General features: G+C 31.1%; 2 protein-coding genes across 6 annotated transcripts in view; one reads left to right on the forward strand and one right to left on the reverse strand.

Moving 5' to 3' along the window:
* Window positions 1-16,825, forward strand: part of LOC106686753 (protein furry) — a gene marked incomplete at its 5' end in the record, with an annotated part of 69,895 nt that overhangs the window by 2,085 nt on the left and 50,985 nt on the right. For all 4 annotated transcript variants that reach the window (XM_067047207.1, XM_067047208.1, XM_014430240.3 and 1 more), the window contains 6 exon segments: window positions 7,571-7,704; window positions 8,286-8,384; window positions 9,551-9,685; window positions 11,287-11,543; window positions 14,055-14,178; window positions 14,296-14,432. In XM_067047207.1, the coding sequence (XP_066903308.1) occupies window positions 7,571-7,704; window positions 8,286-8,384; window positions 9,551-9,685; window positions 11,287-11,543; window positions 14,055-14,178; window positions 14,296-14,432 (886 nt within the window).
* The window catches only part of LOC106686754 (uncharacterized transmembrane protein DDB_G0289901), a 12,125-nt gene continuing 9,567 nt past the window's right edge, over window positions 14,268-16,825 (reverse strand). The window contains exon 5 of one of the 2 annotated variants that reach the window (XM_067047210.1): window positions 14,268-14,406. In XM_067047210.1, coding sequence (XP_066903311.1) covers window positions 14,383-14,406 — 24 coding nt within the window. In that variant the 3' untranslated portion in view covers window positions 14,268-14,382. Of the gene's footprint in view, window positions 14,407-14,996; window positions 15,138-16,825 lie in introns of those variants that run through there. The other variant, XM_067047209.1, reaches the window with a different exon arrangement.

Genomic DNA, 16,825 nt, shown 5'->3' on the forward strand with positions numbered 1-16,825 from the left:
ATTTGGCAAATGAAAATTTGTCCGAACAACTATAAATCAATTTATTTTAGCAAATTTCATGTAAACTATTACTTCTACGAAGATAAACATCAGGAACTACTTTATAGCTCATTAAACTAGCTTTAATTTGAGCGCTAATAGACATTTGTACGTCAAATGGTTTTTGAGATATAAATTTTTCAAAATAAATTCACTAACAACTGATCTTTCACTACGTCCGGACGTAGTGAACCGGACGCGTTCCATACAACATTTTTATGAAATGTTCCTTTTTAAAAAGCTATATCTCGAAAAATATTTAACGTAAACAACTCTATTAGGGCTCATATTTTAGAAGATTTACTCTTCTTTAAATAATGTTCTCTTAGATTTTCTAGTGTTGTTGGTAGTTTTTAAGATATAGAGCTCTGAATGAAAAATCAATGTTTTTTTAAGGTTTTCGAACAGCCGCCATTTTTTATTCCCCCTACCTCTTGGCAGACCCATCAATTTTGACTAGTAATTATACCTAGTTTTTATTAAAGTAATCAAAAATTGGGGTAAGATACCTGCCTTTTTTCTTCCCTTGGGCTCTTGTACTATCACTATAGGTCTGAGTATAGCGCTCTCAAACTGTTGGAGCCTCTTGCCTGTTGAGGGTGCTCTGTTGGTCAGCATAGGTACTCCTTAGAGCAGGGCTGGCCTTAGCACACTTTTGTAGATCATTAATTTGAGGTGGAGAGAAAGATTAGGAGAAGTTAGCATGTAAGACTTGGTCATGACCTGCTTGATCTTCTTATTGCAGTGGCGACGCTAGCGTCAGGTGTCTGTCAATTGTGACACCAAGATATACTATGCTGCCTGATGGTATCCTCGTATTCTGCCACTGGAGAGAACGCTTGTTCTTCTGGAAGGAGAAAATAATACAGTCGGTCTTCTTGGGATTAAATGTAATATTTTCATAGCTCAGGGAAATATCTCAACCTGAGCCAGGGGCTGTAGAGGTTCGTCAAATGAGCTGTTTTAAAAGTATTGTTTGTACCCCTCCGGGGCCTGGAACCTCATGACCTCGAACAACTAAGAATAGCCTTGAGCTGTTTTGGGGATAAAAAAATATAATTGTTTCTGATCTTTTCTCAGTAGGTCAGACGGAAGACCTTTCGGTTATTATTTCGCCGTAGTGATCCGCAAATTTTGTGGCACAGAAAATGCCTGATATCTGATAAAAAAAAATTGTCTTCTCCAAAAAAAGTAATTTTGTCGAGAGTTTATAGAAATAATATAACCAAAGTGGAAACTTAAAATGGATAAACTTTTTACGTCTGGATATAAAGAACAAAATACAAAAGAAAAAGTGAAATCTATTAATTTTGAATGGTTTTTTAGGTAAGAACAAAAATGTACTGGCATTCGACACCGAATCCAGTACTATCATCTTTCAAAATTTATTATGACGTATACCTCCTTACATATCTTATTATATACCAAACTTTGGGCAATCTAATGCTTTATATTTCACTTAATGAGATATTTAAACTACCTGTAATGCATTAGCATATAAATTAGATATAAACCTATAAATGTACGATAGTCATTTTAAAAATCTGGTATATTAAACCTACGTAATCCAAGTGAATGGTAAACTTTTTACTATTGTCTTTTTCAAAGAAGTTTTGGATCAGAATCCATTAAAATAAATTAATTCACAATTACTTAAAATATCACTGGGCAATTATGAGTGTAAACTACAATCGAACTTGCTCCAATTTTTAATATTAGTTGGAAATTGTTTAATTTTTATTGAAGAGTATCATGCTAAATTAAAATTACTGAATTAATTTATGTATCGGAATTAAATATAATTCATAATAAATATTTTGGACTCTTCCAAAATAATTAGTAAACTAGGGGTAAGTTTTAACACATTTAAAAAAATAACTTATTCCAAGAAGCGTTTTTTTTTAACTTTCCTCCCTCACCCGGGTATCACTGTTGCTTCTTAGTAACCTAACCCAGTACTAAACATTCTCCAGTACCGAACCTTTAAATCAGTTTTCAATCTTCTTTTGAAGTTTAAGGAGCCCTTATTTAATTTGTATTTAACAATTCAAAAGAATTTCAGATGTTCCCTTTGAGTAGAAAAGTTCTCTCATCAACATTGAAGGAGAATGTAATGATAGTAGATCGCCTAGGAGCTGAGTACAGAAATGATTTGGTAGATAAAGTAGGTGTGTACGAAAGTATGTACCACTAAAATTATAATTTCAGGCTATTTTTAAAGACGAAAAAATTGATAAGTATATATCATTTTTCTTCCATATTTTTTTTAAACATTTATTTACGAAAATGAAAAAAAAAAATAAATAGTGCAAAACTACTGAATGTATGTCGACGCTTCAGCTCACTTCATAGGCCACTACTGACAAGATATAATATGAACAAGTTTAATAAGATAAAATACAAAGTAAGAGTTATATAAATAAATCAAGACTGTGCATAACCTAAAATAAAATATCATATACAACGATACGTATAAAATTAAATAAATTTTAAATCACAAAAAATCGCTATAAGATTGTTCCTCTTGTTCATTTAAATACTTTTTAAACAAATAAAATAATCAATCCCTTAAAAGTATAATTTTTTTCAAGTGTGAGCCAAAATTTTAAATAAATATAAATAAAAATAAATTTAAAAATTAAATTAGTTTAACGATCAATATGCTAAAATAATTCAATTTTTAAAGTATATTTGTGTTTATAAGGGTTTGAAATAAACCTCTCACCAAGTCTAGTGCTAGGGCAACTTGTTCTAGAGTTTATTTTTGTTTGGGTTTTAGGACTTAGATGATTTTAGATTAATTTAAGAAAACAATTATACTGAAGCTTTTAGAATGGAAAATATACTTGTACACTCAAACAAATATGATGTTTAGAAAGAACTTGTTGATAGGAGAAAGCTTTCAATATTCATTATGAGATATGCAGTAAATTTATTCAATTTAGATGATTGTTTAGAATTAATGGGAAGTATTTTGAAGCCATGAAATTAAAATATTTGATATATGAGTTGAAGCGAATAACTCTTCCTTAGTAACTTCTTTTATTTTTTATATTTATTTGAGGATAACCTTAACTCAATTATTAACATAATGTTTTAGTGTATTAGTTTTCACCTTATTTTATACATGAAACTAGCAATAGATGATCGTCGTGTGTGTTATTGCTCGAACCTGGGACAGGTTCAGGCCTAGAGCTACACGATGGAACAGAGATCCTGTAATATTTTGCTTATGTGCGATAGGAGGCTGATCGTTTGATAGTGCTCTGTCGAGTCACCTTTCTTCCCTGGCCTTAGTACCGCTACTCAATACTACGACCGCATGTTTCCAAGCAGTGGGAAAGTACGAAATCCGCAGGCCTTATCCTTCCTGGGGAGCATCTTCAACAGTACGTACGGTATTCCATCCTGTCCGGACACCTTGTCCCCTTTAGTCCGTCGTAGTACCGACTCAAGGTGGCTGAAGATAGAAAAGACGGGCTATAAGGGACTCGGTGGTTGTTCAAGAGGAGGTTAAGGGGCACTAACAGTCCGCTCATCATCCTTCCTGGATGGATGAACTCCAGGCCTGGAGTTCAGCGCTATTTGCTTAATACTTCAGTATTTTACAAAATTGTTCAATGTATTTTTATTATCGAAAAATTTTTAGTTGTTTTTTGTATTTTAATAATTATAACAATTTTAAATATCTGTAATTGAATGGAAGTTTATTTTTTTCTTTTATTTTTTTTTAAATATGTTTTATGCTTCTTAATTTCTATTCAAAGAAATGTTTATAGATAATATTTTTAGTTATGTTTATTTTCCATAGTATTATTTTATCATCTTTGTATATTTGAAAATGATCCTAATTTTCTTATTTTTTTTTTTTTGTAGTTAGTTATATTGTAGTCAGTATTTTTTTCTTTTCTTTTGTAAACTACGATTTGTCTTTTTTCATTTTCTTATATTCTTTCCTAATTTTTTGTTTGTTTTTCGTATCCTTTAATTATGCTTTTGTTGATATTTCACTTGCAATACCCATCCTTTTATATGTCACTAGGAAAGTGGTCCCCAAAAGTGGTTCCGCGAGCATCTTCCAAGGATCCATTTAAGAATTTATTTCTCTCCAATTTTTATTACTTTAATGAAAAATATGTTTAGAAAGTAACCAAAATTGGTGAGTCTGCCAGCCATAGTTAGGGGTATAAAAATGGTGGCTGATCCAATACGTTAAAAGTAATTTATTTTTCATTCAGAACTCATCTCTTTAAAACTACCAGCAACACTAAAAAAACATAGTAGAATGTCTTTAAAGTAGAGTAAATTTCCTAAAATATGAACCCTAAAAGAGTTGTTTACGTTCAAAAGTTCCCTAGATACAGTTTTTTTTAAAAAACAAAAACAGTAGTTATTGAATTTATTATGTTTCAGGAATCATTAGACGTACAGATGTCCGCCAGAACTTTATTAAAGCTTATTAATTATTAATTATAACTTATCAAAGCTAGTTGAATACTCTTTAAAGTAGTTTATAAGGTTTATCATCGTAGGAGTGTTTATGATATTTGCTAAAATAAATTCACAAAATGTTGATTTCTAGTTTTTCGGATAAAATTTCATATGCAAATATCATGAAAACTAGAACACCTGCGAAGTTAAACATAATAAACTACTTTACTACTTAGAACATTAAACTAACTTTAATATGAATGCTAACACACATCTCAACGTCTAATTGTTCCTGAGATATAGTTTTTCATAAATCAAACATTCAGTCCGAACGATTAGAAAACAACATTTTGTTAATTTATTTTGGCAAGCATCATGCAGACTACTACTCCTACAAAGATATTATTATTAATAAAATAGGTTGAAATTATCTTTTTTTTTTTCTTTTAAGTTCTTGGACTATTAGGAATGCATCCTTCCACGTCAAATCAATACAGTTTTGAATCTTACCTTATCATATTTTCTTCAAATGCTGCACAAATGCTCTGTTGGTATTCTAGCCTTTCCTAACTTTTTTTGCTGGAAAGACGGATCTCTTTCATTGTATCGTATTACAATGTAGGGGTTCCGTCATTTTCCCTCTTCTACCAAAAGGGCTTCACCATTTCCTTACTTTTACAAAAGGTTTCCGCCGCCAAAAAAAAAACTTGGGAACCATTGTTCTGGACTAAAACCGAAGTAAATAATAAGAACTAAGCAGCCAAACAACCTCGCCCATGTCAAAATAAATCGTAAATAAAGCATGCCACTTGTAGCATGGTGATCGTGAATTAACATCGAGATTGTTCTGCCTTTAGCAAAGGGGCCACAAATACTGGAGTGACAAATAGCCGCAGAGGACGATCTGCTCCTTCCGCCTGAGGGATGGTCTGGAAGGCTTCCAGAATCCTCTCCTACCTTCTCCAATACACCAGTAATCGGTTTAGAAATTCAAAGCGCTATTATTCAAATCCTGAAGCTTCTAAATGGTTCTTATAATACTATTTATGTATATTATACTATTTTCTTGTAAAACTATACACACATATAGAAACCCTATATGGCCCCAGTAGAGAAAGAAATCCCAGTCTACGCTATTGTCTTTGGAATCTGTCCATTTCAAAACAAAATTACTATTTTTTTTTGTCAGATATACCGCTAATCATGCAAAACACTCTTATGTAAAAACCTCAGACCGTTTTAGAAATGTGCTTTATCAATTGCTTTTCGTATTTAGTTATAACTTCTTTTGATTTTTTATTATTTAAAATCTGATTTCATTTTGAAAAATATATATTTATATTTTCAAAATCACTAATGAATTATGACTATAGTCATTTTTTAGAATGTATCATCTTTCAATTTTTAGTCAAATGTGATTATTGATTATACTTTTGATCAGATTATACTCATTAATTTAAAATATAATATAATTATATATAAAATAGAACAAGCCTCATCTACATCGGACCAGTTTTAGCTAAGATGGAAAATCGTTTTATCTTTAGCTGCTCACATATTTTTAAAAAAATACCACTTATCGATTGTTTTACCTCAAAAATTACAATTCCTATGAAATTACCTGCCAATTTCTTCTGCTAATTACCATTAGTAATGTATAGAGATTGGCATGAATTTACGTGTTTGTAACAGTGTTACTTTGAAGGGGAAAAAAATAAATCACCATTTTTTTTAATTTCATATTTTAAAAATATTTTATGCCTACGAAAGTGAAGCGGAGTAGCTTAGTGATTAAAGGCGCTGTGTTACTCTAAAGGCCCGGATTCGAATATGGCTGTGGCAGATAATTATTTTCTGGTTCACACAGCCTCATGAAGTGGGTACCCTTAATTGAAGAAAAATTTGGCGGTGGAGCGTGTTTATGAACAAATCACCTCCTTGCCACACTTGATAACAACATAATAACACCCATTCATGGGTTAAAGCGTTACAAATTTTCATTTTTTTTTTTCATGTATACAAATACGCAGCCCCTATTCAGGAACAAAATAGCTGATGGTTATATCGAGTTTTGGGCATCATCGTGAAGCAATATGTGACTTTGATGCCTAGTCTAAAAAAATCAACGGTTGAGAACGAATAGATATTTTTGTATTCTATGTATCTAAATATTTAATCTCCAATTTTGAGGCGAAATTTATAAAAAAATTTGATGGTTGATTATAAAGATTCATTGTTAAAGAAACAAATCGAAAGATAAATTTCTTTTCAGAATGCGAGGAGTTACGAGGAGAAAAAACTGTTAGAGACAACCTTATGTGCCTCCCTTTATATCCTAGAATCCTTTCCTATGAGACCCATATCTTAGATCGATGGATAGCAGTTACAAGAGTGGACTAGGACATTATCTGTGACTGCCTTGCGGCACGCCATGGTTCAATTTCTGCCGCACTATTTGTCCCAGCCATCGCCTCGGCTGAGTAATTACTTAAAGTATCGCGCTGGTATAATAGTCTTAATTTTCTTGCTTATACTGAATTGATTTTGATGTTAAAGTTTGACTGTATTCGTGTCTTGCGTGCCTCTATTCTGTTAAAGTGTTATTCACCATGTAAGGTGAAAGACCTTCCATGGTCTTCTTTGAGAAAGTAGTAAAGTGGGATGAGACGCCATTCTTCTAATAGTTTTACTACAATTTGAAAAGGTTGGAAATTTGAGATTTGAGAACCTGCTTCAAACTTCTAAAAACGTGGTAAAATATTACTCAAAAGTGGATCCCTTCCTCTCCCTCCCTCCCCTCCCTGAAAAAACTGTTAAAGAGTGAAACTTAGACACTATAAATTTAATATTCGGTTTTAAATTTGTTTGATTGTTATACAAAGGGTTTTTTGAAAAATATTTTTAATCATTCCAAAATCTTTTAAGTAAAATATTTTGATGTTTTGTGGCCCTTTGTTATTTGTGATACTACGCCATCATTTGACCTGATTACCACTTAATACACCTCTGTGAAGGAAGTAAATTGGAAAAAAATGTCCGGTTTACTTATTCACTGAAACTTGATTTTTAGTTTTTCTATTGAATTCTTTGATTGTTTCAGAAATCACTCACAGATTTCAGACAGCTAGACCAGATGTTCGTCAACTTTTACTGGAGTATTTGCTACCTTGGCTTCACAATATGGAGCTGGTAGATCCAAATGTGCCCCCAAGCAACCCACTATCCTATTACCAGGTAATGTTTCGATGTATATGAAAAAATATTTTATAGATCAATGTTTCAGAACAAATATATTTATTTATTGAGTACAGCAAACTAGAGTTTCTCTTTTAAAAATTATACTTAAATTTGTTCATACTTGTTTGACAGAACATAAAAATTAATACGCAATAAGTCCTTATGAACCAGAGGTGAGCACTAGCAGTACTGAACAAAATGATGTTAATTTGCTTATGTCCATGTCAAAAACTGTACATCACAGGTAAGGCATCACAAAATACAAAATAGATGCTGATAAAGTGATCTATTGGCATAGTTTCTGTTTCCCTTATGTTTGCAGAGCTGTAGGTCATTGAAAATGTTTTATATTAGAAAAAAAAAATAATAATTTTATAAAATCCAATGTTTATTTATTTTTTAGGCCAAACACTAATTTTCTTTTCTAGTAAAATAATTTGAGGAAATAAAATGAAAAACAAAAGGATACATCATATTTGTTCATTTCTGTTATTGGGAGAATACTCTCTTATCCTATTACAATAATTATTGTAAATAAGGTATTACGAAATTTACTAATTATATATATTTTTTTTCAGTGTGTCAATGATAGCCGATCTAATTTAAAACGAGAAGGATGGGGATCTGTGGAAGCTACAGAAATGGTTTTAAATAATCTCTTTTATATCACTGCAAAGGTTTGTTTAAGTTGTGATTACTTTACATAATTTTTAAACATTTTACCTACAATAGTAAGAGTGGCTTCCCTGTGACCAGTTGTATGTTTTTGCAAAGGGCTTATTCATTAATGTATACTTTCACCACAATATATGATTAGAACTGGAATAGGAGTCACCCAACCACATAAACACCAATGATGTCTAGCAAGACCACTAGCTATACTGTAAATGTAGATATAATTGTTTATACTTTATAAATGTGTTTAAGTAGCTAAAATATAAACTAAGATTACATTTAATTGACAAAAAGCCTTTAAACTTTACCCAAATGACCAAATTGTAGAGGAAAGATTTCAAATTGCTAGAAGGCACTTTGGTCACAAATTTAGTCTGCATAATAAATTTATTTTAGTCATTCATTGTTACTTTAATTAAGAGTTCCCTTTTCAGTTTAAATAACTAAAATGAAAGCGGGAAGGATTAATTTAGTATGGCTGAACACCTTTCACCTTGAATTTATCTTTCTGTTTGTGTTCCAAAATGTCTTTGTGTATCTCATCTCCTTTAGGTTTGCTGGAATCATCAAATTAAGAAAACTTTGTTAGTTTATATCTGTGCAACCTATGAAGAAGTTGATAACTGGTTCCCTAATTATTAAATTCTTCACAGTTGGTACTGATATAATATGCTTATGAAGGAAATCCATGTTTAATACTGGAGTTCGTAAAAAAAATTAATAATAATAAAAGGAAAAATTATTTCATAAAAATAGTGTCTAAGTTGATTGATTGTAATCAGTAATTATTAGTAATGTTTTATTATGTTTCCAAAATGCAGGAAAATGTGGAACTTACCTAGTAACCTGTAAATTGTTGTAGTCTTCAAGATTTTTAAGTTCCCACTACATCAAAAGTTTATTGTCAAGGACTTTATAAAGATATAACTGTAAATATTTTAAATATTTATATATAACTCAAGAATGAATAATTAAAATACATAAGTTAGATTCTTACTGGTTTATTTTCTTTATTCTGATTTAACAACTTGCAAGTGCTCTATTTTCAAGTGTGAACTCTTTCCAGAGAGACAATATTATTTATTTTTATTAATTTTTACTCCCTAGAATAGTTATTTGTTTAACTTTCATTTCTGTATTCCCTATAAGATTATTGCTGTTCTGACAGTTTGCAGATGAGCATGCAAAAGAGGTTGAACAGGTATGGGCGACTTTATGTTCCTGTTGGCCAAACAACCTCAAGGTGATCATAAGGTATCTCATTATCATCTCTGGAATGGCACCAAATGAGCTTTTACAATATGTATGTAATTTTTTTTTTGTTTATGTATTTTTAAACTTTTTTATTGTAAGGATATTTTCTTCATTAATTAAAGTTTCCCTCAGTTAGCTCCACCTCTCCTCCCTGTTCCTTGCTTCCTCTTCCCGCCATGCTCTCAGCCACATCCCGGGATCTTACAACAGGCCATTCATCCTCTCTTTCTCCTACACTCAGCCTCCTACTCAAATACTTTTTTTGGAAGCTGTGCCCTATCCATCCTTTTAACATGACCATACCTTTTTAACCTTTTTTCTTTCATTATTTCCATCTTTTCTTTAATAGTTTCCTTTCTAACTTATTGCCTTCTTTATCTGGTTGACTTCCTCCAAAAATCTATCTCCACAGCCAGAAGACTTTTACTTTGCCATTTTTTGATTGGTCATGTTTCAGAGCTATAGATTATTATGCTTTCTACCAGGGCCTTATATATTAATTTTGTCCCCTTTTTATAAATAGTTTTGCTCCAGATCTAAATTACTACTGATACCAATAACTAGCTTTCTACATGGTTATCACTCTTTTTTTTTAATTTCCTTTCTTGCCCCTCTATTGCTTTCAAGCTATGAGCCATGGTGGCAGAATGAACTTACCCTACAAAGCTTTGTCAAAACTTAGTCACTCAACTCATTGTTTTCTGTCACCATATACTTTGTTTTGTTTGGTTTATAGCTAGTATTCACATTGTTCACACTGTTTGGTTAATTTTCTTAACATATAACCTATATATAATTCATCCTATGCTACTATCACTTGATCATCAGGGAATAGCAGGTGACACAAATGTCTCTCTTTCATTGTAATTTTCATTTTTCTGCATCTTTGTGTCAAATTTCTTAAACAGTTATCAAAATACAAATATTTAGCATTCCTGAAGAAGGCCTTTTTTATATTTCTAAATCCTTCTAACATCAAGGAGCCAATTTTTAATTTGCATATATTGTCTCTATATATTTTATTTATCTCTCCCACTACATCAGCACCAAAACCATCTTGTTCAAGAGATTTCCAAAGCAATTTCCATGGAGCATTATCTATGACTTTTTCAAAATCAATGAAAATCATGTCTAGTCTCTTCAATTTGTCTGCTTGATTTTCTAAAATCTCCCCAAGTGATAATATATGATGAATGCAAGACACCCTTGCTGTAAAATCACATTGTTCTTTGGCTTCTACTAATTCCCTCTCCAACAAGTGTTTGATTATTCTACCCTGCAGTTTTATAATTGGCTTTGTCTCACATATTCCCCTAGAATTACCACGTTCTTTTCTATCTCTTTTCTTGGTTATTATTGTAATAAATCTTAGCTTCATCTCTAGTTATAGGGTCTTCCTTTAAGTCTCCATTAATAAGATCTGTTAGTATTTCTCCATTTCACTACCACCACAATTTGTTAAGCCCTCATGCCTCCGAGGCTAGATTTTTCAACTTCTTATTTCTATACTCAGATCCTCTTGTTCGATAGAGAAGTGCATTTTTAAAATAGCTTAAAATTTAATTTTATTATTTGTTTTACTAATAATAAAAAAAAATTGAATAAAATTTTAATTGAATATTTTAAAATCATTTCATTTGATTCTCTCAGGCTAAAAGGGTAGTTGTATACCTTGCTCGAGCCCAGACCGACCGGCTCTTGGATGAAATGATGGTGGAGCTGCATACAGTCGAAACCCTCTCTTGGCTGATTGAAAGAACAGAGACTCCTCCATTTTATCGACTGACAAATGTGAGAAAGGCATCGAATCATTCAGATCCCGGTCAGCCTGAGCCAAGGGAGCAAGCAACAGAGCGAGGGACGATCCATACTAAGAGGCATTCAGGAGAAGATCAGTCAAAAATGACGTCAGTATTATCATTGGGTGTTTTGTATACTGATTTAAAATATCTAAAGTAATTTTGTGTGTTTTAAGACTGACTTAATTTTAAATAAAATAAAATATAATTTTATAAAAAAGGAAGAAGGTCCAGACGTGTTAAAAAAAAAACTCAAATAGTAATTAAACTACTTAATGTGAGCCAACATCCCCCCCCCCCCATATTGCAGGTTTCATCAGTGCTAAAAAAAGATACAAACAACTAAAATAATGTAACAAAGAAAGAGAACAGATAACATGAAGTAATGGTAAACTAAGGTGTGGCTAAATATGATGTAAAAATTATAATAAAATGAAAAAGTTTAAAAATTTACTTCTTTATTCTTACTTTTCTTTCTTTCATTTTTATATAAATTTTCACATATTTTAAATAAAAAAATTAGCCTACACCTTAGTTTAATTTTATTTCATGTTATCCCTTTTCTTTCTTTGTCACACTATTTTAGTTTATATCTTTTTTTTTTAGCTCTGATGAAGCCCTGCAACATGGGGTGAAACATTGGCTCAAATAGTTTAATAAGTTACTATTTGAGTTTTTTCCTGGACTGCATCCCAAACCATCTTCCTTTTCCTAATACATAAAAATAAAGTTAGTATCAATAATATAATAATATAGAGGAAATATTTTATGTGTAAAAAGTTATGATTTATTCCATAAATTTGATTTAAGAATTATTTACAATTTGTAAATATTTTCTTTGAAATATAGGGTTATTAGATTTATTAATTAGCATTTTAATGCATTATGTTGATAAATAACATCTATTTAATTATTTGTATGTAAGATAAATATGGCGTAATTTTGAGTCATAAATATAAATATTTAAATAATTGGTAATTAAGGTAAAGTTTATTCCAGACACTCAAAAAAAGGCAGTCTATACAAAATAAATGCTGATTGTCATACATTTGTTTTTAATGATATTGCTATGTACTAGTAGCAGATTTACTTGGGATGCCAGGATAATCGCTGAAGGCTATTATCCAAAAATAAGTTAATTAATTGATTATAAATTGAGTCCTAAAACTATTATTATAATTGGATTCCTTTCCAAAGGCTGTTTGTGTGTTTACCAGTTTACCAATTAAATACCTTTATATTTATAAAATGTTCTTACCATTAATTATATAGTATAATAAAGAGTGGTATATTGGGTTATATAATAGTATATAAACTACATAAAGAAACTAAGTATTTATTTACAACTTGTTATGATTCAAATGATTCAGATAAAGGTTGCCATAGAATATAAATTATTACTTATTAGTTAATTTATACTTATAGCTGCTGATGCCGTGGGATGTAGTGCCGTGGGTGTCTTCTGTTTCATCAGGGATGTCCAGGCCTCCTGGCCGAAGAGCATCCTCTGCCTCCTGACTGTCCTCACTCGTCTGAGCCTTCCTGTTGATTCCGTCTGCTCTTCTCCCCGTCTGGTCCTGCAAAGCCTCCTTTTCCTGCCCTTGTTATCCTACTCTTTTTCTCCCACTACTCCTTTTAGGGCGTTACCTTATTTTGAAATCTCTTATCTCATTGGTTGTCGATGTCCGAAGACTCCCGAGGCAGGCGTCCCCCTCCTCAGGGCCGAGGATGTGTAACAAAAAGTTTGACTTGTCCAGGAAGGGCCTGCAACTGGTTAATTTGATTCTGGCCCCTCGTCCCAAACTATCATTTTTGTAACTTAAAGGTTAGCCAATCTAATTTTCTCAGGGGCCTTTGGTAATGTGACAAACTTAATACAGATGTTTTAACATCCGAGGATGCTAAAAGCTTCCCAGAAGGATACCCTGACCAGGTATAGGGGCAGATGACGAAACACTTTAATAATACCCCAGATTGTCAATACATAGCAATATACACCAACAATATATGACCATATAAACCATAATATTTTATGACTTTAAAGTAAGTTTTTTAAGACTCAAAAACTAATTAACAATATTTTGTTAATGTAATGATATAACAAAGTGATAATAAAAAAGAAAAGATTTGTTAAAACAATTTAACCGGTGCCAGGCATTGGAAGACACAGAGCTTCAGTGTCTTCTCAGAAATCATGATAACATTTTTATCAATTCTCTATAATCCAAATATGCCTGTAATCAAATAGCTATAAAACTAAAATTTAAAAATTTTCGAAGATAGAAATTTAATTATTTGATTTATACGTTTAATGTTATATTTTAAATAATTCTAGTATTAGTTAAATTGCATTATAGTAAAGGACAAAGTATAGACGTGTTTCCAAATAATTTTAATAATGAAAACAAAAATATTATCATTATAAAATATAAACTAACATTAAAATAAAGAACAAAACAGTATTTATTTCACTATTTTTATTTTAAAGAATACTGTGAATTTGTAGGATTCTATTTTGGCATAAAAACTTGTTTTAATTTTTAAAAGTTCAAAAAACTTTATATTTATGCATTTAATCTTTCAAATAAATATTTTGTATATTACATCATTTCATTGCAGATGTAAGTCTGACACTTTAGTAAGATATGGGTTTACACCACCGAGAGGAGCTGACAAAATTAGGACTGCCTCTGGGCCTGCTGGTCTTCTAGAAGAGATAATGAGTCCTAATGTTGACTGTGAGGTGAGAAATTATTATTATTTTTATTTTAATGATTTTTTAAGATTACTGTTAAATATCATGATGTAATTTAAAAATTATATTTCGACCTTCACAAGCTAACTGAATTTTGATTTAAAGAATGTTTGCTGTGATGAAAATCAACGGTATGATATTCCGCAACCTCATCCTCTTCCGATGCCAGAGTACGGTGGTTATTTTGCACCTCTAACTGAGTACTTGCCTGACACCCTGCAACCAAGTACAGGATTCCACAGGTTATTACTGTTTATTTGAAAATAAAGTGTTTTTATCATGTTTATACCCTCAAAGCTACAGTTATCTTGTATACATTTTTTGAAAAGAAATATTTTAATACATTTTGCTCCAATAAATTAAAATAACAATATTTTTGTAGCTTTGTAGTACAAATAAAAATGTTAATAATATTATGGCATATTTAAAGGTAATCAAAATATCACTAAGACTTTTTTATAGAATATTTCATGACCTAACTACTATCTAAATTATTTAGGCAAAACCTACTCAAGTTTTTTTTTTTATTTTAAAAAGCCTGGGTTATCTCACAGGTCTTCATTCATTTGGCTTCATATACCATTTGCCCTACCAGGTATCTGGTATCTTCAATGCATGTTGTAACCTCTTTTTTTGACACTTATATATTTCCTTCATTAAGACTAAACCCCATTATCCTAGACCTTTTTAACTTTACTTTATAAAAGTTTTCTCATTTTATCTACTGATTCTTTTTATTAAAGTCAATTTTTACTTAATAGTAATTTTATTTTCTGCAACATAATGTAAATTTGATAACAAAAGCCTTTCTTTAAAGTACTTTTATTTACTTTAAAATTTTATTTATCCTCAAAGAAGGGACAGCCAGGAATATGATCTTTTTCAATGTCAGGCCCTTCACTAGCTTGTGGCATTGGTCTCCTGTAGGATCTGACAATTTCTAAGAGCTATATAAAAAAAAAAATTATAACAAATAAATAATTTAAAAAAATCATGGCATGTTAATATAATTTAATTTTATTATCATCTCTTGCATGAAACACAATTGTATTTTAGTAAGCAAAACCTTATAACAAGACCTAATGGCAATGAGTATATGCTTTAACATACAATTAAAGTGTGTATGAGAAATATAATAGCTGAAATGTCCAGAATTGCCCAAGCATTACTTAGAATGAAGATGTTTCATTTAGAGCAATGAGGTTATTTTATATGTAAAATAAATTGCTGCCAGACCCTCAAATTGCAATTAATTTTATCAAGCATTTGATTATACAATCAAGTTGCAATATGGTTAACACACTCATGTAGACCCGATGGTAATGCGGTATTATGGTTACATTAACTTGATCTGATGATGGAGATGAAAGTTGGTTATAGGTTCTGCATTCTGGTAGATATAATCAGTTCTAGCATGTTTGAACTCTTTTGGTACATCTCGATAAATACTCTGGCTCTAATTTTATCTAGGATCACAGGAGATACACAATACTGAATGAAAACCTTTCGAGTTTTTTCTAGTTTGATTGATCCTCCCACATAGATATTATGTTTATAGGGTGCCAAGGATTATAAGGGACTAGATTAGCTAAATATAATATGTTGTGATGGCTAAACCCTCCCATCCTATTCAAAATTTGTAGCATACTGAGTACTGAACAGCACTTAGGTGGCACAACATAGTGCGTCATTAGGTATGCAATGTCGAGATGTAGTCACACCCCATTGCATTACAGCATTGCAGCTGAATTTATATCTCCTGAAACGAGAAAAAAAAGAAACTGTAACACAGTGGCAAAAGAAGACTCAAAAAAGCAAAACAAAAATACAAAGAAAACCAGAGTACTGAAAAAAACAATGAGCATTTAACTTTTTTAAAAATAAAGAAGTTAAAACACACATCTTAAGTCATGGGATTGAATAGTCATGCAAAGATCAGTAATTTAAGAATGAACCCAATAGTTAAAGGAGAATCTCTTAGACTCATTCCAAGTCCTGGTTTCCTGGTAAGACATTTATATATACAAAGTTTCACTGCAATCAATTCTTGTTTGATTTTTCCAACTTTTTCCTTCTAACAAAACTTACATCAGGATTTGATATTTGTATGTGTATTTGTATTTAATATATACCTTAGTAAAACAAACTACAATAAGCAATGAGGAAAAAATGTATGCAAACATCACTTTTCTAAGAAGTGATCTTCCTGAAAATGGTCACCTCTAGCAGGTTTCTTTTGAAATTTTTCCAAGTAATAATGGTGGAACTAAATTTAAGTTTGGGAGGAAGAGTAGGAATGAAATAAATTGATATAGACAATACCTGACAAATGAAGAACAGAAATAAGTATGGATTTCCTATATAGAAGTTCTGCTCTAAGCTCAAGTGTTTAGGGCATATGATATCAACTGATGGTAGAAATCTATTTATCTTTTAGCTACAAAATGTTTTAAAAATCACTAGTCTTTCTAGAAAAAGTTTGTTCTAATTGGAAAAAAGGAGCACACAGCATCAGAATGGGGTAATGTGTGATTGATCCCCTATACCAATATGATTTGTAATTTTGGTTAATTGCACTTAGAGGAATGGATTGATTCATATAAATCAACACATGAAAAAATATCTATTATATATA

This window comes from Halyomorpha halys, unplaced genomic scaffold (genome assembly GCF_000696795.3).
Source record: "Halyomorpha halys isolate HHAL.00 unplaced genomic scaffold, Hhal_1.1 Scaffold868.1, whole genome shotgun sequence".
Classification (NCBI taxonomy): Eukaryota; Metazoa; Arthropoda; class Insecta; order Hemiptera; family Pentatomidae; genus Halyomorpha; species Halyomorpha halys.